Source organism: Larus michahellis, chromosome 3 (genome assembly GCF_964199755.1).
Source record: "Larus michahellis chromosome 3, bLarMic1.1, whole genome shotgun sequence".
Taxonomy (NCBI): domain Eukaryota; kingdom Metazoa; phylum Chordata; class Aves; order Charadriiformes; family Laridae; genus Larus; species Larus michahellis.
The window spans coordinates 52,817,744-52,842,293 of record NC_133898.1 but is presented as its reverse complement, the minus strand read 5'-3'; the positions used below and the strand labels follow the sequence as shown (position 1 = coordinate 52,842,293).

Sequence of the window (24,550 nt, the reverse complement as noted above, 5' to 3'; positions counted from 1 at the left end):
ACTTCTCCACCCCATCAAAATCCTACTCTAAAAAGACATTTTAAAAAACTGATTCTAGTTAAACTTTCCACAGAATCCAGTAGAAACTTTGTTATATGATCTATTAACTCCAGATATCTCCAGGTATCACAGCAATAGAAAAAAGTGGATAAAAAATCCTAGAATAAATAAATAGGTACTATGTGCATAATTTATCTTATTCTAGGAGTTCTCTTATTTCAGGCTTTTTTTTTCCTCCTGGTTTGTTTTTGTAGGTTTTTTTTTTTGGTTTTTTTTTTTTAAGTAGCAACAGGTGGTGATCAAACTTATTTTGGATATTGCAAGCTTTACGTGGCCAACTGGCATGCTGTCCAGCCTCCTAAGAATTCTTTTCTGGTCAGAGCTTTTCAGGGGTTACCATGACAAACATCTGGTAATTGCATGGGACAGCAAACAGCCAAGTTTTCCCTATGTTCTCCATTGTACAGCTTTTAGTCTACACTCCAAAATATGTATCTTTTTATGTCGCAAACAACTTGCAGAGTATTAGGAAAAAAAAATGCAACAGGTTTTCTGTCTTTGTAAAGAAAGATACCAGAGTGGTGCATGTCTTTATAAATCGGAGAATACTCTCACAAATAAGTATTTTATTGTACTTACTGCATTTTAAAAAAATGTTGACTGCAAACCAAAGTTTGATTTTTTTTAACCACTTTTCCTTGTGTTCTGTTACTTTGTCCCAGTGCTCTGGTATTTGTTCAGAGACCCTTCAGTATCAGCAGATCCATTGAGGATCTACAAAATTCAAGTATAACTTGACTATAGTAGTAGCTACCTTAGATACTCTGTACACATGGGTTTCATTTTAAACACACACCAAACCCTTCACATAGGAGCTCAGCATGTTTTCACCAACAGCGTCCAGCAGGGACCACATGTTCCCCATCCTGTATACTTTCACGCATCCCCAGTCACAAACTTGGAGGAACTCCAACCACTGCTTTATCCCCTCTTACCTCACAATCCAGATAACAAGACTCAAACCTCCAGGGACAAAAAGATGGCAAATCATAGGATCCTCACATTCAGAAGAGACCAAGAAGTAATGAAATTGTGAGTATGTGTACCTTTGTATCTTGCTCAGGATGATGTCAAGTAGTTAGTTCACAGTGGAGATGCAAACTGAAAAGTATCTGGAAATTGAAGGGCCATTCTGACCCTAAGGCTCTCAGAGTGTAATTGTTAGAAAATGTATGAGATGAGTTCCATGTGGCTGCAGGAATTTTACTAAAATATGTTGCCAGGGGAGCTTATGATCTAGTTTCACAGGATCATACTACTAGTTGGAGATACTACCTTAATGTCTAAAACTATCTTTATACAATTGGCAAATCTTTTCAGAGGCTGAAAGAAGGTGAAACTGATTTTTCCCTGGGATCATGCATCAAAGCATTATCATGCATCTGAGTATTCTGCAAAAGAAATTCAGTGTGTCCAAGTAGTCCAATATTCTTCAAATATCTTCACTGTGGTCCAATAAGCACCCACTGACTTTTTTCCAGAGAGAGATGAGGAATGGCTATTTCAGCAGCAAACAGCATTAGAGCAGCTGAACTTCTATTCTTCAACTGTTCAGACTGTGAGTCAGAGGCAGACTGTTCCTGCCACCAGAGGTGTTAGTGTGGTGGTGGTTGGGAGCTCCCCCCAACACTTTGCCCTGCAATCTCATTACCTGCAACAGTAATCTAGCAGCTGTCACATCTACCTCCCCATACCTACCACAGTAGCAACCCAGACCTCTAAATTGGGGAGTAATAACTTTTCCCTGCTCTCCTCACCTCTGGGTAGATGATGAGCACATCTGACAGCATAGAACAACTGTCCCATTCCTTCCTTTTAAATTAATTCCCAATGTCAGCTGTTATTGTGCATCCTGCTCTCTTATTCAACATTACATCAGTTCTCCCAGCAAGTTGCACATCTCTATATTTCTGTGGCAAGTAGAGAAAAGCAAATACTAATTTCATAGAATCACAGTCACATCATGGTTGAGGTTGGAAGGCAGCTCTGGAGGTCATCTTATCCAACCTCCCTGCTCGCATAGAGCCAGTGTGACTTCCCCAGTGCTAAACAGAGGGGAAGCATCACCTCCCTCAACCCGCTGGCAACACTCCTCCTGATGCAGCCCAGGACATCATTAGTCTTCTTTCCTACAAGGCCACATTTCTGGCTCAAGTTCAACTTGGTGTCTGCCAGGACCCCCAGATCTTTTCCACAAAGCTGCTTTCCAGCTAATCATCCCCCACTCCCAGCATATATTGGTGCCTGGGGGGTTGCACTTGGTGCCAAGGGCGCTTCGCACTTCCTCGTGTTGAACTTTATGAGGCTTCTGTCAGCCCATTTCTCCAGACTGTTGAGGTCCTTTTGTATGGCAACACAACCCTCAGTTTTGTCTCACCAGTAAACTTGCTACACTTTGCTCCATCATCCAGATAGTTAATGAAGATGCTGAACTGGATTAGAACCAGTACTGATCCCTGGGGTACACTGCTAGTTACTGGCCTCCAACTAGACTTCACGCTACTGATCACCACCCTCTGAGGCTCCCATTCAGACAGTTTTCAATCCACCTCACTGCCTGCTCATCCAGCCCATACTTGAACCTGTAAATAGTTTCCAGGATTAACTGCTCCATCACGTTCCCAGGGATTGAAGTGAGGCTGACCAGCCTGTAGTTCCGTAGTCCTCCTTTTTGCCCTCTCTGAAGGGCCTCGCTCCTCAGAAATTTTTAGAAACTATGTCTTCTTGGTCAGCTAAAGATAGGAACAATTACTGAATAGATATTGTATGACAACATATAAAAATCACCCAACCTGCACCTACCAAGACAATTTGTATCTTGCTTCATGTCATATTCTGCCAACCACTAAGTGTCTCAGATTGAGAAGTCTGCTGTTGATGCAGATATTCTTCCTTCAAAGGGAAGGCAATGGCCGATAGGAGCAGACAGAGAATATTTTTTCATGTCTTCGAAGATGAAAATGCCTATAAAAAGCAGCCTAGGGAGCACTAGCAACCAGGAGCACCATGAACAGAGTAGGAACACAGAGCATGGCGCATGAGCCAGGGCCTGGCACGGCAGTTTTGCAGAAAGGTGCCTCTTCGAAGGAGGGCCATTCCCCTGTCTGAGTGGGAGACTTGACCAGCAAACAGGCACCATTCTGTGACCATCTGCACAGGTCAAGGGCACTCATCCTACCTGACCCTCAAGGCAGAATGGTGGGCACTCGTCTGAGAGCAAAGGCTGCAGCCCTGGCTTGGGGGTCTGCACCATCTACCCCAGTGGTGGATGATGACTCCACCAAATGGAGCTGCTGAAGTGAGAAGCTGCAGTGCAGACCTCAGATTGCAGGAGGAGCCTAGATCTTTCTCCTGGGGCAGAGATAGGTAGCACACCTGCCTGCAAAAGGTGTGCCCAGGTGGAGGACCTCCTGCCACAGGTGGCTGAGCTGCAGGAGGCAGTGAGGAGGCTGCATAGCATCAGAAAGGCCACGAAGGAGTTAGATAGCTTGTTCCAAGCACAGTCTGCAGTGGATCTACAGCCAAACAACCAGAAACTCCCCCATCGACACACACAGAAGGGAAGGGGGCCAGTAACGCAGAACAGAAGCTTGCAATAGCAAGGACCAGCAGGAGGAAGAGACTTACTCTGAAGCCTGAGGTGCCCTTGCAGAACTGCTTCACCAGTCACACCAGGAGAGACACTGGAGCTGAATAAGGCAGACCAGTCGGCTCTCCATATAACAACCAGCACAACTAAGAAAATGCAACAGGTGATAGTAGTAGGTGACTCTCTTCTGAAGGGTACGGAGGCATCCATTTGCTGAGCTGACCCACTTTCTAGAGCCCCCTGCTGCTTACTAGGGGCTCGTATCTGGGATGTCATCAGGAGACTACCAAGCCTTGTACAGTCCACTGACTATTATTATTAAGTGTCCAGAGGAGGGCCACAAAGATGATCAGAGGGCTGGAGCTCCTATGAAGATGGCCTGGGAGAGTTGGGGCTATTCAGCCTGGAAAGGAGAATAGCGTCTGGGAAGACCTTATTGCAACCTTTCAGTACCTACAGGGGCCTACAGGAAAGATGAAGAGGGTCTCTATCATGGAGAACAGTGATAGGATGAAGGGTAATGAGGGGCTTTAAACTGAAAGAAGGTAGATTTAGATTAGATATTAGGAAGAAATTCTTTACTGTGAGGGTGGTGAGGCACTGGAACAGTTTGCCCAGAAAAGGTGTGGATGTCCCATCCCTGTAAGCGTTCAAGGCCAGACTGGATGGGGCTTTGAGTAACCTGGTCTAGTGGGAGGTGTCCCTGCCCATGACAGGGGTTTGGAACTAGGTGATCTTTAAGGTCCCTTCCAACCCAAACAGTTCTATGATTCTATGAAAAGATCTGAGTGTGTGGGATCTGGGATAACCTCTGCAAAATCAGTAAATCTTTATTCAATTATTCACATAGCTTGAATTATGAGCATATTCATATGCTGATTGTGCTCACAATCTAGCAAATTCATCAGTGCATGGCTTCCCTGCACAGAGGGGAATAACCTTGGATTATCTTAATCTGTTTATATAATACATTACAGAGCTGTGTAAGTACTACCTATGTTACTATCCCTTTCAGAAGTGAAAGGAATTACTTTAAAGTTAGGAGTATTGCTTAGAATGTTAATCAGCTTTTGAGTTCCAATTAACTACAAGGATTACATGCTTGATAATTACCAGGACCAACTTATCACTTTTTTTTTTGAGCAGAAAAAAACCCAAAACATCACAAGGCATTCCTTAGTGTACATTTTGCAGGCCTATGCACATTACGTGAGAAATAAATATAATGGTGGATATGCAAAAGCAGGGCTGCTATAAAAGGGAAAGTGAGTGAGAAGCCAATGGTGATCATGGTGCAGTGTTCTCATCAACCATGACACCATCCTACCATATCTGAATAGGGTAGTCAGAGTAGCGTGCTGGTAACAAGGTCCATTGACAGTCCCAGAAAAAGTGAGGTCATTAACCAGGTCCAGCATCCGTCCTGGGAGTCCAGTCAGGAGCAGCAAGAGATGGACCCAGATTCAGGGCTGTAGGCAAGACTGCAACATCGGTCTGCCAGAAACAGAACTCAAGGCAAACTACCTAGAAGGTCAGTCAGGGTCCATACAAAAAACAAGGCTGGAGCAGGACTTGAGACAGGTACACCAACAACATAGTTCAGGCAAAGACTAAATGTCCAGGACGGAGTCTAAATGGAGTACCTGAAGCATTTAACAAAGCAAAAAGGACAATGCTTTGAATTGATAGTTTCCTCCTAACATAATGAATGAAAGGAACTTAATTTCTTCTGGATGTTTTAATGCATCAAATGATCTAATCTACAAGTGGGAGGTAACAAGAAATTGAAGGGATCCAGACTGGTAAAACAGAATTAAAAACTATCATGTGAAGCTTAAGTTACATATGAACATGTTAAAGCAGCTGGTATTTAGTCTAGTATGTTATTTTGGGTTGTTATGCATTTACTGTGTAAGGGAATGGAATTTTCCTTAATTCCTAAGTTTCTACACTCTTTATATGCATTGGTTTTACAGCACTAGGATGCCAAAATATATGTCTTTCACTGCCCTATATGTTCATGAACATAGTCACTAAAACCAGGCAGGACTGACAGATAAAGAGGCTTAGTGTATTGGAATTTTCTGATATATCTAGCCTGAGTGATCTATAAGACTCACCAATTTGTGTTATTCCAATCCAGACTTTCCCAAAAGATTAAAATGGTGGAGACAATAGGTACAGATCCCTACGAATCATTGCTAGATTCCTGACTTCAGAAAGAGTTGTGATGTCTCTAAATTGCATTCAACAGAGAGACAGCAGAATGAGGTAGAATGGTAAAGTTTCTTGTGTTTTACGGACAACCAGGAGTCTACAGTGTTTCATCATTAAGAACACTTAAACTCCTTCAAAAAATGTAAGCATGCATCAGCCTTTGTACCTCCTGATCATTAAATACTTGTCTGACACTTTCTTGGTCATCCTGAAGCTGGTAACTGTATTGTTCTTCTCATTCTGATTCCCATTGCACCTCAGTCTAACTCCTACGTTCACTGCTTCCACCTTGGATCCGAGAGAAAGTATTTTTACTTATTCTCCAAGTAGCCATTCTTTTAGACAAGATAGAATTAAATTGCTCTTCACAATGTATTGGAAGTTGGTCAAAGGTCAGAACCTTACCATGATGCATGTATTCACAAAGCCTCATAGTTTATTATCCAAACCTGGAAGAAGAGTAGCCAGAGTTAGTTCTTCTTCCAGAAAGATTTATTCTCCTTGGTTCTTTATTTGTAAGTCTGCTTTGTAGATTTTCTGGAGCTTTTCTTAGCTACAGTTACAAATGAGGAGAATGCAGGAGAAGTACAAAAATATTCAGAATCTTCAGATGAAACTTTACAAATCCATGCATTTCAAAGCAAATGAAGAAAGAGTCTGAGTAAATCCAAAAGTCACTAGCAGTGTCCAAGATTCCCTCATTTATTGGCAAAATGATCTGGCTGTGTGAGGTTGGCTGACAACATCAGAAAGTTAAAATGCCTTTTCTTGTGCCACCTTCAGAGGAACCCATAAGACTTTCTGGCACTCTCTGAAGCAATCTTGGAATGCCTCCAGATCATCAATAGTGAAACAGACAGACAGATTCACAGCTTTATCTAGTAAGGATGATGAAAATGCAAGCGGCAAAATACTCTCATCAACTTCGAGAACAAAAGTAAAGATAAATTAAAAGAATTTTCACTGGGAAAAATGTAGTTTGATAATACAGACTGAATGGAAAAATTCTTGTGGAACTCAGAGAAAGAAAAATAAATCAGTATATTCAAAAACCTATAAAGCTGCAGGCCAGGATAACCTCTCTGAAGATTTACTCTAAGCAAAGATCAAAAATGAACCTGAGCATTCTGCTATGATACACCAGTCAATTATAAGAAAAGGAATGCATGTCAGAATAATAATAAAAAAAAGAACCATCATCAAAGAAAATGAATAAAAGATATAACTGAGAGTCCCAGAAAAATTGTGCAGAGTTACTCTGAAAATTGTTTCCCATGCTTTCGACTGCAGCTTTCAAGAGGACCATGCTGGAGGGTTTTTTTCCTAATTAATTAGAATGTCATACTTTACAGTATTATTAAATAAAGTAACAATGGATAGAACTCAACAAGGGTAACAAGCAGATTAAACAAAAAAGTTTTCACTGTAGATGTCTAGGGCAAATATTTAGAATAAAAACAACAAACCATAAAGTTGAGATCTTGCAGTTAGTGTTACTACTCACAATACTGCAGAGTATAAATGAGAAGGTGGACTTACCTTTGCTATATTTCAAGAACACTGGACAAAGATTTCACTAAACAAACCCTATTCTGGCAAACCCAAAGCAGAAATAGAGAGAGGTCATTCCAGAGGGACCATTCAAAACACAGTAATGGCTGATGCACCAACTTTACAAATCAACAACTTTAAGAGATTAAAGGTACTGGCCCATCATAAGATTGTTTAGGAACTAATCTCTCCTGTAAGCACCCAACAGCGCAAGGGATGGACTGGATTTGATTGGACAAGACCTATGAACAAAAAAAAACAGCAAAAGTTTTCAGTCTGTGTAACTGTATAGTAGACCTAACACTTCAGTGGAGACTCGTTCCAAGTTCAGATAGAGTTTTCCAAACTCAGCCCTTTCAAATTTATTTATGTGAAAAACACCTGGTGAACACATTAGGAAAAAGTGAACAGATTTCTTCCTTATGAGAACTCAAGAATAGATTTTAAAATACAGAAGACTCAATCTCTGGTATGAGCAAAGAGAGAATTTAATTTTTAAAAACAGAATTTTTTTTCCCCTAAATTCTACTAGCAAGTGAAAAATAATGATATATTTTCTTTATTTCTTCTCCACAGTGGTTACTAATATTGATCACTGTGTAATGTGTAACAAATACATATACATAGTACCTAAGAAGCACCCTTAAAATATGTGTCAATAAGGACTTGAATTACTTTTTTGAAGTTTGGCTAATAGAACTCAGTGGCCTCTAGAATACAACTACTTTGCCAAATTAAATATAGAGCAAGAACATACATAAATTATTCCCCTCTTCCCAAGACATATTCATTTAATTGATTGCCCAGATTTTACACTTTAACTATTTTACCATTCACCTGCTCTACTTACATTAGTATTTAGAAACAAAGAGACAGATAAGTGATCTGTGAAAAGCTTTCTACTTTTTCATTACTCCTCAGCAACACAGTTTGAGCAGCTTATTAGAAAAACATAAGAAGGTAACAGATTCCAACCTAGTAGTCTCTAGTTTCATTACTTTCTGACATTGAGTGCAGGTAATACAGCAATGGTTTTGGCAAGAACATACATGCCCCCTATAGGTTTAATGTATTCTTACCACAGAAAGATGGGAAAAAATGAAAGGATCATTAAGCATTTCCTAAATAGCAAATTCAGTACCAAAAAAGTTATATTACATCTTTCAGTAAATCTATGTTTACATACACACAAAGAAAATATGAAATTATTCTTTAAAACTTACATATCCTCCCTGTCTAAACTTCTTTTATTTTAAACATAATTCTTTTATCATGCACAGAGGTTGCCACAAGTATTTCCTCTCTTGAGCAACGTTCCCTCCCTGACACTCTCTCCCTTTGTCCCACAGATTTTTCAAGTACAACACAAAGTGTTTTAGAAAAAGTGTAGCATTTTTATTTTAAGTTTATGATATTACTCAAATTTATAGCACTACATACATGATTTGTAATAATGTTACAATTACATTTGATTTTAAAAGCTGGATCATAAATTTTACCTACGTTAGCAGTTATGACATGCTGGTTTGGAAATACCATTAGCATTCAGTTCAATATACTGTTTTATATATACAATTAGATCTACAAAGGTAGGTAAGACACGTGTGATAAATCTTGACCATTTAATGGCTTCCACATAGCTAACTACAACTGAGGAACCAGCATTTTTTTTGGTCTCTTAAAATTAGTAAATTCCAATTAGCCTTTAATTTTCATTTTTAAAGGCCTGACTGTAGATCTTATTCCACATCCAAATTTCTACTGGTATATCACAACAAGTATGAAAATTCTGAATAAAGGTAAAGCATGGCTTTTTATTCCAAGGTACTTAATTCAGCCTTACCTCAATGTTCTTAAATCCCACAGTTTGATGCCATCACCAGCAGCTGTGGTCATGAAAAGATTGTAAGCTTCGGGTTGCTGAGCACTGAATGATGACCCCTGTAAAATATGAAATATATTTCAGATAACTATTCTCACACTGCTAAATATTTATAGAATCATAGAATATGAGTTAAAAATAGGAAGTCTTTCTAAGTCTGTTACTTCATTTAATTTAAAGATTTTTAGAATTAGTCTTTGTACTAAAGCAGAAGTCCCAGCCTTCTGCGAGTAAGCTTTACTGATGCTGCTCTCTTCACTTCCCCGCATCCTTTTCCTCCCTCATGGCCATTACCTTCCCAAACCTAGTTTCTTCCAGTCCTTGTATCTGTCTCCTCTGGACCCTTGCAAGAGACTGAGATTCAAGGAGGTGAGAAGGGAGGACATAATCAGGGAAAAGGACCTCTGGGAAAAGCAGTAATCTACATGGTCATGGACGACTGGAACAGTATGGGGCAGGAGGGGAGGATTCTACTAGAGTACAGAATTAAGTAAGAGGAGGAGGAGAAAGGAAAGAGGTTATAGGAGGTGGAGAAGTGAAGACTCAGCTGCAGAAACAGAGCACCTCTAATGATATAGAGAGATACAGCCTAGCTTCAACCGGTGAAATAGGTTTGGAGATGTAAACTGGTCAAGTGGCACAGGATCAGAGGAACAGGCTTCAGCCACAGATTGGTTATTCTGGAGCTCCAGCAGACTGTCAGGAAGCTTGAGGCAGTAGAGTCATCACAGAGGTTGCAAATGAGAAAGGGAGAAGAGTGACACAATAGAAGACAAGCTGGAAGGCCCATCTCATTGTTGCCACTGTTCTTGTCTCCAGGGAAGAGGGAGAAGAGTCAGTAAGAATGGGCAGAACCACCACTAGATTCACACCTCACCTGAAAAGGACCACTGCAGCAATTTGCTAGCCTACAATAGCAAACACTCCATGTACTTATTCTATATATGTACACTGTATGAATACATACTCTATGTTCACCTGCAATATTTCACAAAGTGTTAACAAGAACAGAGATTACCTTCCATAATTCAAGGTGCAGATAAGGGACAAGTTTTCATTAACTGTACTGACATCTGTAGAGAGGCTGCAGAATTAATATCTCAGGCAAGGATACGGTCTGATTTTACAACCTAATTACAGTCAGGAATATTCAAAACATTCCTACTAAAGAAAGATAAGCTGTGACAAGTAATGATTCAGTAGGGTGGTTTATCATCTTCAACATACCATTACTGGATCAGGGCTTCATCACACTGATAACTGCCACTGCAACAAGGGATCTGTTATACTCTACTAAACGTAAAGTGATGATTCTGAGCACCTATGGTCATTAGAGTACTGGGGGAGGGAGCTGGGGGGGGGGGGATGGTCGCAGGAGCTGTACTCAATGATTTTAGCAGATTTCAACAGGAACAACTATAAATAATTCTACTCTGGCTTCATCGTAATTACTGCATGTTTTGATAAGCAAAACAAACATTTCTTGATTCTTGAGAGACAGAAGACATCTACATTAGTTTTATTTAATAGGCCACAGAGAGACATTTTCAAAATAATACAAGAGAGTAAGGCGACCAGTTCTTAGATTCAGCTGTTATTTAAATGTTTGAATGTCCCTCTGAACATTTCCCTATAGCACATTCTAAATTTCTGTAGTGTCATGCACATTTTCTGTACCTTTACAGAAACACTGATTTAGCAGCAACTTATATGCATATACAAGTAATATGACAAGTTTATTCAATTTTCACTCCCAGTCTATGTTTCTTGATTAACACAGTCATAGCAATACTTATTATCATCTTCTAAATATATTTTCAAAGTACTAAAATTCTAAAAGGAAACAGGAATTACAGACACCCATTAAAATGGGTGTCACACTCCATGATCTTCTAAGAGATATACTTTATAACAGTCAGTGCAGCCAAATCTTCTATATCTATATATTAATTCTTTTTGCAATATTTCCTGCGAAACTGTTCTGGAGGAAGATTCAGAATACTGTTCTATTATACATCAGACAATGTCTGCTGTGAAGAGAACATATTGCAAGTGATATAATAAGCTTAAATCAAGTACGCTGCAGGTTGAGATAAATTTCACATATTGACAATTCTTACAAACAATCTCTAGAACTGACCAAAAGAACAATTTAAAAATCAAAGTCATTACATTGCAAATTATATATACTTGCTTACAGCTGCTGATGTCCAAACCCAGAAATAATAGAATGTCATGCTGTTCACCTATGTTTCTAGAATATATTATGTATTTAATAATTTGCTAACAGGTTTCTCCTACACTTAAACAGAACATATCCTGCTTAGTGTTTTGCAAGACCTTCCAAATAGATTTTATTTATTTATTTATTTAAAGAACAAATCTCCTGATCATCCCCACTTACTACTGTCCAGGTAGCATCGTGAAGCAGTCTTGGAATATGGGAACTGATTTGCATGGACCTAAACCAGAAAATGCACTTCAAGAATATATATATTGCAATCACTAATGAGCATTCAGTCCTCAAGATGAGACTAAGGCTAGTCCAAAGGAAAGCCTTCACAAATTTTGTTATGTAGGTACTGGATCTGCAGTATCAACTGTTTCACTCCACAGATTTGTTTCTATTGCACTACCCCTCATCACTAGCTAAACCTTAGTTTCCAATGTGTTCCGTACTTTAAACAGGATGTAATTTACACACAGCATTCTGCATGTTTTTATAAGTCTATAAAATATTTTAGCATATTATCTTAATGTAATTGCACTGAGTTATATTTACTCTAATACAGCTTTAAACTATACACCTGTAACAAAGTAGCTGATGTGTAATTTTCCTATTGATTTATCTAAAATATTAATTTTATATAACTGAAAAAATGGAGAACCTTGATCTATAATTTTCCCCCAAAATGATCAATTTTATTTGCTATACTACATACCTCTAGTTTTTTTCCCCAAGTGAACAGCTGCCCACAGCTTTAAATTTTTTCTTGATTAAATAACCTGAAGCCACTAAGCTGACCAAGCAAAAAGAAAAGCCAGAACTTTAAGCCTATATGTGTTACAAATAGTACTGAAATAGTTTGCACTATTTTAAGTATTTTACCAGATCACATCTCTCAGGAAAACCCACAGAGTTATACAAAAGTAGTAATAAGAAATTGTTTTAAACCCACAGAAGCAAGGACTTTCCAACTGGAAATGAAGAACCATACTCAACCAAACCCAACACAGTGGGCATTCCAGCATGTATGGTATCATAAGACTTCCGAACATTCAAATCAATCTTCAAGTAAAAAAAAAAAAACAGATGAAGCATGAGGGGGTTTAAATAATTTATTCTATTGCAGTACTGAGCGATTTTTTTTAGTTGCTGTTTCTGAAGTTTCAGAATAAATTAGACGGGTTCAGATTCAACTTTAGGAGAGAACAGTTACATAAGGAAAAGTTCTTGCTGAACTACAGTATTACAGTCTGGCACAAGTAAGGTAAAGGGTAATATACGCTTCCCCGATAGCAAGCTTGTTTAGTTGTTCTGACTGCTCCCTGCTTTCCACTAGAGAAAATACGAGATCTGGGTGCCTTTATCACACAGACTTATGACCTTGCCTATCCTTTCCAACATATTGAAAACTCTATTGATTACTATCAATTATATTTTTAGCCTCCAATTTCTTTGTTGGTGGAGCTGTACTGGTACTACAAATAAAATTCAATAAAGCATATACCTTATTTTGGCAGATCTGATAGACTGATCTAGTATGAGCTTCTGGTATCACTGCTGTGCTGCAGCCTGCATTGAGGTCAAAAACTTCCAGTGCTCGGTTGCTGCCAGCTGTAAGCACAATATCTGTACAGTTCTCTGTTAAAGTTAAACTGATCTAAAGGAATAAAAACATATAGATAGACAAAAAGAAAGATAAATAGGTATCAAGACTCGGTTCCATTAAGTGCTCTATGAGCAGCATCAAAAATCTTGCAGTACTAAAAAGTTTATGTCCACGGCTGAAGTTCAATATCGCAAAAAATACAACATTTTTAGTCCAATAGAAAAAGAGTAATAAAGAATCAAATGCTAATTACTTTAACCAGTTATTTCCATGTAATTAAGTCCAAAGAACAATAAAGAAAATAAGAAATACAAAGGATACAAGAGTAGAAATCATTTACTGCTGAAAGGCTGGTAATCTCCATTGTTGAAGCCATGGGAAATTTCTGTACCAATTTGCAAACACTTCTCTGTTTGTATCTGCAAAAAATATCAAATGAATGCTAGTGTTAGCGAAATAAATTATGATCTGTGGCCACCAGTAAACTCCCATTGGAATCACAAAGCAAACCAAAATGCTTTCTTTCATTATTAAATATTAAAGCTGCAGACCTTTTGACTCGTTACTGAACTCTATTAAAAAACTTGGTAACAAAACTCATTTGGAAGAAAAGAAACATGTATTTGTAAGATAGATTTTTCCACCAACGTGAAATACTAAAATAATCCTGTATGTACATTGAAAATGTCAAGTACCTATGATCAAAAACCAGAAATACCAGTACTTTCCATATAGCACTTCATGTGCTGATTATAGGGTCAATAAGAAAGAAAATGTGGAGAAACCAGTGAGGAAAGAATAATTTCTACTTAGGTGGGAACAGAACAAGGGGCTGATCACACACTATCAAAGAAATTTAGCTTCCCAACATACAGTGGACTACTCAAGGTCCTGTGGGATATCTGCCAGCTCCATGCAGATGTTGCAGACGTACTGAGTCCTCTAAAATGACTTCAGATTTATTTATATCACACAAGGCAAAACTGTGTTGTGATTTAGTCTGACTAGATTCTTTCCGTTTACTGAAATATATCAGCACCGCCAACATGGATCTGATCTTAAATCCACCAAAGTCAACAGAAAACATTCCTCCATGGATACGGATATGCTGGGCAAGAAGAGTATGACTTCCATAGAAGAAGTCACCTAAGGAATATAAACAGAGTTGTTAATAACTGTCCTGGATCTGGTTGGGGTGCAGTTAATTTTCTTCATAGTAGCTTGTATAGTGCTGTTTTACATTTGTGAATGAAACAGTGTTGATAACACACCAGGGTTTTATCTTACCTGTTTATCTATCTGTTATGGCTGAACAGTGTCTGCATAGCATTAAGATATCCTCTATTTCTCACTGTGCCGCCAGGCTGAATAGGCTGGGGGAGTGCGAGAGGTCAGATGGAGACATAGCCACGACCACTTACATGAATTATCCAAAGAGATATTCCATAATGTATAATACCAAGCTCAGCAATAAAACTGGGGGGGAGGGTTTTTTTTTTAAAGCAGCCATCGCTTAGAGACTGGCTGAGCATTGGTCTGCTGGTGGAAGCTAGTGAGTGATTACTTTTGTATCACTTGGGGTTTTTTTTCTTCGCTTGTTAAACAGTCTTTATCTCATCCCATGAGTTTTCCTCACCTTTGCCCTTCCAACTCTCACCCCCATGCCACTGGGGGAGAGCGAGTGAGCAACTGTGTGGGGGCTTAGCTGCCAGCAAAGTTCAATGTACCTCAATAACTCAAAATTTCTACATAATATTCTAAAAGCAGGCACTTCTATGCAGTAAAATAATTCCAATGTAACTGTTATACTTCCCTTTTTGCATGTCTGTCTAAAGACAATACAAAAGTTCACATGTGACACACTTGTAGGAATAATTACTGTTTCTTTCCGACAATGCTAAAAGTTTGCAGAACAGATCATTTGACAAAAGCAATACATTTATCAGCTGGATCATTTCAAAAGAAAAATGGTTAATGATTTGCTTTTGCCTTTCTTTGTCACTCTTAAACAATGATCTGCTGAGCTTTTCCAGGTAGACATTAGAGCTACCTCAGCGGTGATGGTGAAGCAGAAGGTAAACTGAAGTATTTTGCAATTTAATCCAAGATCCATTTGTGGATTCCGGAAGTATTTTATTCAATTAAACTACAAGAATAAACTGTTCTAGACTTCAGGAACAACTGATTTATCTCCATTTTGGGGTAAAGATATCCAAGCTAACTTTAAACAAGCTGAACAATCTAATGAAGGCAGCATGAAGCTTCCTCTGGTCTAATTTACCCTGCTAGAAGAGGCTTAATGAAACAGATTGCTCCCAAATGCAAGAACAATTGTTTTGAATTAGCTGAAGTATCTCTCTTCTACAGTACAATCTGCTACATAGCTAAACACATGACAGGGTGTTTCCCAGATGGTAGAATTTCACCTAGAAAGCAAATCTTCAACCAACAGTAAACTGAGATTTGTCAAGTACAAGTTAGGAGAAAACTGAACCAAAGTAACAAAGGAAAAAAAAAAAAAAAAAAAAAAAAAAAAGAGGAACTTTACTATATTTAAGACCTTATATTTTTTGGACACAATGCATTTGCCACATGTCCTATAGACATTCAAGTCAAAGTGCAAGTCAACTAGAATTCAGCCAGGCATTGTGGATACACTCAGCTAGAGACTGTACGTTAGTTCTTGCCTTTTAGAGATTACAGTTTATATAACAATTTGGGTTACCTTTTTATTGCTTTACTAATACCTCCATAAACTAAGAATTAACAGGCAACACAGAAGGTAGGTAATCAGGTTGTTGAAGAAAGGTATTACATAATTCAAACAGACACAAAACAAAAGCTTAAATGCCTCTCACTTGTAATATACAAGAACAGACTTTGAGAATAAAACTGTATGTTGAAACATAAGCAAAAGTGCAAAATCTACATCTTAAGTTAACATAATTTCCTGTTTGCTATAGAAGAGATTGTTCTATATCTTACAAAGGGCTTGTTCTTGAGGAATTAATCAGATTAATTAATCCAGTAAAGGCCAGAAGGTGTTGTAATGTTTATCAAGATAAACATGTGAAGAGCACACAAAGGAAAAGTTTTAAAGTTGTAATATCTAATCAGTAAGGTGCGTTTAACAAAATAACCGTGCTTTTGTCTGCAGAAAAACAACAGATTTTTGTGAATATAACACGGGTTACTTTGTAAGTAAGAAGAAGAAGATAATAACAAATAAGATAAGAAATCTTCGAAAGGAAAGATTTTTATTTTCCTATCAGAAGCAAGTTCCGAAAACAAGATTATATACAACTAGATCAAGAACTCTATCTCAGATCTGACCACTTTCCATGGATAAATTTGACAGTCTGTCATTAGCAAAGATAATTCCTTTGTTGCAAGATTTCCAATAGGAACACACTGTCACAAACAGTTGTGAGGTTGTTTTCAGCTATTACAAAATGCTACAAGCCCGAGAAAATGATGCACAGATAAAGACCAAGAGTGTGAAGTGAATATAAGCAAAATTCCATCGCATAAGTCAACTGGACAGGCTCCTGTAGCATAAGTGCACCCTAAATTTGTCTAAATTAGACCAACACCTCCTCAAGCCACAGTAAGGCTTGTTGATAGAGGCAAAGAAATGGATGAACAGTATCTCCTTACTACATTTTTTCCAGGTCTCCAATTCTATGCACAGCACATAATCTCAGCTGACAATCCTAGAGATCAGGTATCCAAATAAAGTCATATTTGTTTGATATACTCAAAACTACAATTCCATCCTCCTTTAATGTCTTCAATCGTTATAACTCTGACAACAGTGTAAGTGACCAGCCTCTGTCATCTCTTATATCCCACATACTTGGTATATAAGATAGATCCCAAGTATACATCTTGGGATAAGGTATGGGCATGTAATAATTTTTGGGGCATACATTTACAATATATAGTTATTTTCCGCAGAATGGTATATCTTCAGAAATAAAATATAAAACCAGATTTTAAGATACAAACACTTCCTGCAAAGATTGAGAGACTGATGTGTCCTTCACTGAAAGCGTTTTTCAGGGTACAGTAGAAATATTTTGATGACACACAAAAAAACTTCAATGCATGGAAGTGTGTTACTATGCTAAAACCAGAAGATGAATAGGCACCTAAATAAAACTCCCAAAAACACCCAAAACCAGCTTGATGTGGATCTGACTTTTAAAATTTCAAGGAACATGGCTACACATGACAAAGTCGAAAGTAATTGACAGACCACAATCATCATCAGTATAACAGATCATAAGGTTTCAGGCTATTAAAAACATATTTATATGCACTGTAAAAAATTATCTTCAAACAGTAGTCCCATTATACCTTTCCAGACACAGCCTGGAGTTCAGTAAAGTAAGAAAAACAGCTACATGAAAAGGAAAAGAATCACTTCATCTTCTGGAATGCTTAGAATTCATCATAACTGAAAAATATTCTCTCTTACACTACAGAGGAGAGTGGATGTCATTCGCTGACCCGACGTAATGAATCTTAGGCATAAGAAAAGATAAACATGGGAAAATTAAAAGCATTTAGAGATGGTTGCTGTTAGAATGTTGTTATGAGTTATGTACTTCTCATCTAGTTTCCATTCTCAAAGGAACCAAGCTGCTGGATCAGGTCTGTGCAACCCATTTACTTAAGAAGTTGAACATTAACTTTCCAGAAGTACCTGAAATGAACACTCTCTTATGTATCATTAGCATGCTAAGTTTTAAACCCACTTACCATGGCTTTTGCTTTATCCATCTATAATATGTCCTGGTATAGTTTCTCATTTCATCAGAGTAGGTATTTTATCATTACTTCCCTTACTGTATGTATGATTACTACAACCAGCTATAAATATAAAGGCTTTAAAATGCATTGTTTCTGTTGCTGGAACACAATTTTATCCTGTTAAACTCATTTCAAATTGCTCATGCTGATATTTAAAACAATACATAAAACCATAAAAGTGAGATAACAACTCATAGATGTTTTGTTCAGCTCAAATTCTTACGTGACTTAAAAGTAATTAAGAATTAAAAAAAATAAACTGAGAAGCAAATTGTTACACTTCATATCAGTATGCACAACTGCTGATGAGAGTGGAAATTCAATAGTTAGCAATTTTGGAAAAGGTAAATACTTTTTTTTAGGTTGTGAATCATTTTGAGACTAATCATAGAAGCAGAAGTCAGGAGATCTCTATTCTGTTCCCAGAACTGCAATAAATCTCCTCTATGGCATTTGTAAATTAGGATATATTTAAATAAGCCAATAAGGAATACAACATTTTTTTTTCTTATTTCCACTTCTCAGTTTCACCTTTAAAACAGAATCACTATTTAACCATTTAATTAAGTTGCTGTGATGCTTAGTTAAGACTTACAAGGAGCTCTTTGGAAACTCTGCACATAGAAACAGTGATATGATTTCTCATTGTACCTTCTTCACCCCTGAAATGCAGTAGCAATCTATTGGTTAGCCAGACTGCATTGCCACATCCTTCTAATTAAGGGTATAAAGCGTGCTTTGGGGTTAGATCGAGCACCTTTTTGAATCAGTTCTATGCAAGCATTCTTCCAAATTTGACTCAGAAGGCAGGATTAAAGAGTTGTGAGAAAAAAAAGGCGTGATGCAGTATTCCATAAAAGAAAGAAATGCTGGGAAATGAACTCAAAATATAAAGTCATAATATCAGACAAAGAAAAATATATCTTCAAGAGTTTTTTAAATGCTATTACATCTAAACATATACATATATACATTCATATATATATATTATAATAAAGTTTTATATACGCAAATTCTGCTGGAAACCAGCAAAATAAAATGAAGAGCAGAGAAACTTAGTAAAAGGATACAGGGACAGTTTTAGCTCTAATTATAAACTAAAAGAACAGAAAAGGTATATCAGACACTTGATAAAAGAATTGATTCCACATCAGAAGGAATGATGCCTAACAATGAAGAAATATAGGGACAAAATAGGATAATAAGAAAAGTAATTAAGTACAATAAAAGAGTTGGAAAGTCAGTGGCAATTATGAGAGTGATCTACTTCTACTTGACAGAGAAGGAAGAAAACAGGCACAGCATGTTGGAGCCTCTGAAAGGAAAAGTACATAGAAATATTCCCATGAGAGAAAGAATTGCAACAGCTTCTCAAATGTAATTTTGTACATTAATTCACACTAAGATGTAACCAGGCAGAAGGTAAAGGTCAGAATGTCCCAAATGGTAACAGTAATAGTAAAACTGTATTTGCACCAGATAAGGTATGCACTATAAAAAATTATTTGACATTTCAATTATTTTTCTATTATGCCAGAACCGAAATATTTTTACAATTAGTTTTTACTGTTTGTAAAATCTGAATTTTTTTCTTCTGTTAATATTCTTGCCCTCTACCCCATACCGCCTCACAACCCAAAAAATCTCAGATCAAACAGTACAAGTACTTTCACTGGACTATTAATGAGAAATTTTACTCACCGTTTGAGGTCATCCTTGGTTGTGTCTAGATGGAAACTTAATAGATGAAATTCAGATCCACAACACAGCAATATAAATGCATCTATAAAATAAAACTGCGCAAAGCGTACAGTCTTAAGGAACTTCTCTTTGCCCTAAAATACAAAGTAAATTATTAAGAACGCATTTGAAGACACTGAATATTTTTTATCTGAGATTCCTGGTGTTAAAGCATAGTCTCCTTGGTATCCTAACCATAACGCAGGAGGTTAATCTACTACATAGTGGCCCTTCCTACTTTTCACATCTATTAAACTCAAACTAAAGTCTTAGTTCCACTTAAAGTAGTTGTCAGTAAAGCTTATAGTATTTCTAGTCAGTTGAATCTAATACAATCTGTCTTCATACTCTAAACTTACATTTGAATGGGGGAGTAATTATACAGGCAAGCAGAACTGAGACAATGAAAATAGAATACACAGAGCAGACAATAAAACCAAAACTTTCAGACATGCCTGCTAGTTTTGTCTACCAAGACTGGATATTTTCTTTTCATAAATTGTCATGATAAAAGCCCATTTTGAAGTCAACGGAGGTCACCCAGATCATAGTATCAGTTTGAATCACCACCACTCAGTAGCTCTGAAAATCAGGCCATATGTTCCTTCTACAGAGCTGCTAAAATAGAAGTAGGTAAAAATGCAAAACACCATCCCCTGTGAACCAAACTGACAAGAGTTTATAATTACCAGAATTAAGGCAGGTTCATTCTTGCAGACTGACCAGACCCTTAAAGTTCTGTCTTCTGATGCAGAAACTAACCACTTCTTGTCGTGACTCCAGCCAACAGAGTTAACTGCACCATCATGACCTAATAAAAATCATAATGGAAATATCATAAAGCTTATTTCTTGCATTTATACATTTCTCTAGAGTTAATAATATTTTTTAATATAATTATACACAATATTAAAGCAAATTTTAAATAGTGGCTTCAAATGCTTGGATTAAAACTGGTAACAGTAAACCAGTTACTGATTTTTTCTTCCACCAAAAACTATAGAAAAATGCCTGATTAATAATTAAGATTCACTAAATTAAATAAGGTTAGAGAAATACCAAGTTATTCTACCTGAAATCTCATACGCATTTGTATGACATTGCATCTGTTGCTGTAAGGGAGTTTGTAAGAAAATGTTATAACAAATATACAAGACACATTTATCTTTTACAGACATTCACATTCTAAAAGAATAAAAACTAGTATCTAAATTTTCTTCAGCTTTTGTCAATTCAGATTTGACTCAACTAGAACTATAAAACAGTTCTAAACAAATATATAACAAAGAAACAAACTTACTTTAAGTAAACAACAAAAACACATTCACAGCACTTTACTGTCACCGTAATATTAAAAAATTCTATCTCCACACCAAACTGAATCGGAAGCACAGAAGTGGTTATAAGGTTGTTGTTAAAAGTAAGTCTTTCTGCTAAGTTGTATTTCTGATCTTTTTCATTAAATACTGACTGTCTCAGAGCGAAGTGCTGAATTGGATTAAAATTATTCCAAATTGTGGCAAAAAACTCCACAGAAAATAGAAGTTTGACAATCAGCTCCTAATGTTTCTAAGGTCTGGAAACAATGTCTTCTGATGGACAGAGGTCCAAACATTAGTCTGAAGAAGACTACCCAAAGAGGGATATTGAGGCAATAGAATGAAGAAAACAACCATCACTGACAACATGGCTACCAAATATTTCAAAGTGCAGCTGGGATGGTGAAGGTCCAGAGCCCTGTGACTTGCTACTGTACCCAAGTGGCAAAATAGGATGGTCATCATGCAAGACCACAGCTCTCTGCATCTGATTGTTAGCCAGTATTCGGCTCACGGAGAGGTCCAAAACCTGGCATCTAGCCCAGTGTTGATGAACATGTCCTATTTCACTCTGACTAATAAGCTGTCCTGAGTGTTTCATTCTAGATGGCTTCATCTCTGCTCATCTCTAACAACAGAGGGTTGAAAGTCCAGAAAACCTGAAGTTACCACACTGGAGCTTTTAAAGACTGGTTTATTTTTTGTCATGGGCCTGCAAGAAATGTACTGGTGCAGGAAGATTCATCCCAGAGAAAAATCCTGAATCCCAGGATGGTTACTCTAGCATTGAAGGCCTTCAAGATCTGAGTCAGGCTTCATATGAACTTCATTTTGGATGCTTAACTTCAAGTGCTTAGAAACTGATTTTACAGAGCTGCAAAGTGGCATATATTCTAGAAGAAGACAATGTAATTGATTAGATGCTGCTTTAAAAGGAAGGAAGGCAAGGCTAATGAGATCCAGAAGGATTTTATCACGTAATGCAATAAAGGAACTCACCATAGCTATGGCAAATAAGTACTTATTGTAGAAGTCCCAGCAACAGAACACCTGACTTTGACGAAGTTCAGTGTGTTAAAACACAAAATATAAGCAGGTACAAAAGAATGACCAATCTAATTTATCTACAGATGATGACAATTCTGACCCTAGTTTTTGAAAGTTATTGGAAGAGCATTTTCAAGAAATATCCTTGAAATTCAATTTAAGAAAAGATACAGTGTTACTCAAAAAAATCTGAGTATTATATTAGAATGAAATTTTATATTAAACATGATCCAGAAAACACTTAAGACCTTGCAAATAGTTGCAATATTTTATTTTATCCATTGGGCTTTTATTACTGAGCTAGCTGTTTTTTGTAAAAACACAATGAACGTTGCACTACAGCAGCTTCTGCAAGACCATCTCATTAGATTAAAAAAATGTAACTACCTGTTTAAAAATCATAGTTTAAAGTATTATCATCTCCAGTTAATAGAAACAGACTTTCCAGTTTGGTGTCACACGGTTAAAAACAAATTGGAAAACTACAAGGAAAGAACTTCAAAAGCCAGAAACATCATCCAGAAGCTAAAATTATTAATTTGATCTAAAATTATATTGAAGGTGATCAAAAAGGTCAAAACAGAAGAAAATATGTCAAACAAAATTAACAAACTTTGGCCCGCATTATTCTAATTTTTCCAGATGAAGTCTGATGAATTTCACCTATACTTAAAAAATTCAAAGTTCTTATGCTGCCCTCTTGTGCACATTCTCTCTTTAGTCAACTGAAGTTTTATATAAAAAAAAAAAATTGACTGCTTTAAATTACAGAAAGGCTAATCAATTTATCTCAGCAATTACAATCTTCTTCGATAACCTATATCTATAAAAAGGCTTCTAAACAAGATATTTTAATTCTCAGTTACCAAAGACCTGTAGAATTTTCACCAGAAAACTGCATAGGTACTGGATAAGTATATATGTAATTACTACACTTATTTTATTCTCAGCACAAAGATTTATTTGCAGGCTTTGGTTTTGTAAAACCATTTGGAATCCTTGAATTATCTGCATTAAAGAAAACAAAAACAACTTACCAGAATACACAAAACAGTTTTCCAAAGTGGTAAGGAACATGAGAAACTTTAGGAAAATCTGAGGTTTGGAAAATTGGAAGAACCATGCAAAAAGCGTAAGAATCTCTGCATTCCAGATCCCCCAATCCCAAAGCACAGTGAAGGAGATGCCAGCTGGCTTGCAAGAGGCCAGTAAGCTTCAAAACAGGCATTACTCAGGGTTCCCCAGTCCTGAAGCACATTGAGAAGTTTTGAAAAATACTTCTTCAAAGAGGCCCTGCTGGCTGTAACTCTTTTAAAGCTGGCCAATATTACCTGCACTTCACTACAGGACACAGACACCTGAAGAGCCAACACTGAAGAGGAATGCAGAACTACTTAAAAGTGTAACTGAGCACTTCAGGGAACAAAAACGAATAAATTAGGCTTATAGCAAAATAGCTGTTGTTATACCACTCCTCTCTGATGGTGCATTATAAAAATAAGATTTTTGATAATCAGCTATATTCAGATGTTAATGCTGCCTTGAAATTTTTTAACAGAAGAGATATCATTGCCATTTCTTGAAAAAGGAAAGTTTTACGTTACCATTGATTGCAGCTCTGAATAAGAGTAATGCTTCATGGGTTTTAATGAAAATACTTTTATTATGACACTTCAAAACCAAAGGCATTTAAAGTAGAAAATAAATAGGTGATTTCATGATAATCTGAACTGTACAGAAGAATTACATGAATGAAATAAGCACGTAACTGATGGTTTATGGTTCCTACTCCCCTATAGTACAGTATCTGACAATTTCACATTTATGTTCCTTTTGAAAAGAACTACCTGCACAAGTTGCATTCTTATGTTACCTGAAGGGCGTGAAGTAGAACGTGGTTTACACTACTTTTCAGACTATGCATCATAAAAAAGACATAGAATAAAGAACAAAAGGTACCAGTGAAATAAATTAGACAGTAGAGCAAAACCTAAGAAAACGAATAGAACAAAGCCAATTGTCAGAAGAAGAATTTAGTAATAAATCAAAAAAATTTTCAAGCAAGAAAAAGAACTAGTACTTGACACCTTAACTACTGTAACCAGAAAAAGCTTCTCTGTAGTATCATGAAGTTTGTTGCAGGTTACTCTTCTCATCACAGTAAATTAGCCTGCTTTTGCAGACTACTGCAGTATTTTAGGGAGCTCTGAATGTTGAATTAGCACAGGAATTTGAATTCTGTATGTTAAGCAACACATCTTAAAATACATCTTATAAAATCATAATATTTAATTTTACTTCATAGAAAACCAAAGCCTTTTGTTAATGTGTCAAAACCTAAATACTGTTTCCTTCATGATTTACAGAGTAACATAAACGATTTTCTTTCAAATTTAGAAACCTCTAAATTCTAAACTTTTTTCCCCTGCTTTCAATGAATTTTTTTCTTATTAAAATCTATGTTTTCTTTTATTGCCTGTATCAAACCATTCCTTTG

The 24,550-nt window shown here is 36.9% G+C and overlaps 1 protein-coding gene across 1 annotated transcript in view; it reads right to left on the bottom strand.

Annotated features, from left to right (window-relative positions):
• WDR27 (WD repeat domain 27) overlaps positions 1-24,550 on the bottom strand; it is a 123,743-nt gene that overhangs the window by 74,805 nt on the left and 24,388 nt on the right. The window contains exons 17-21 of the mRNA XM_074578256.1: positions 20,377-20,498; positions 19,649-19,782; positions 13,454-13,551; positions 13,031-13,152; positions 9,261-9,358 (exon numbers count right to left, since the gene is read on the bottom strand). Coding sequence (XP_074434357.1) covers positions 9,261-9,358; positions 13,031-13,152; positions 13,454-13,551; positions 19,649-19,782; positions 20,377-20,498 — 574 coding nt within the window. The remainder of the gene's footprint in view (positions 1-9,260; positions 9,359-13,030; positions 13,153-13,453; positions 13,552-19,648; positions 19,783-20,376; positions 20,499-24,550) is intronic.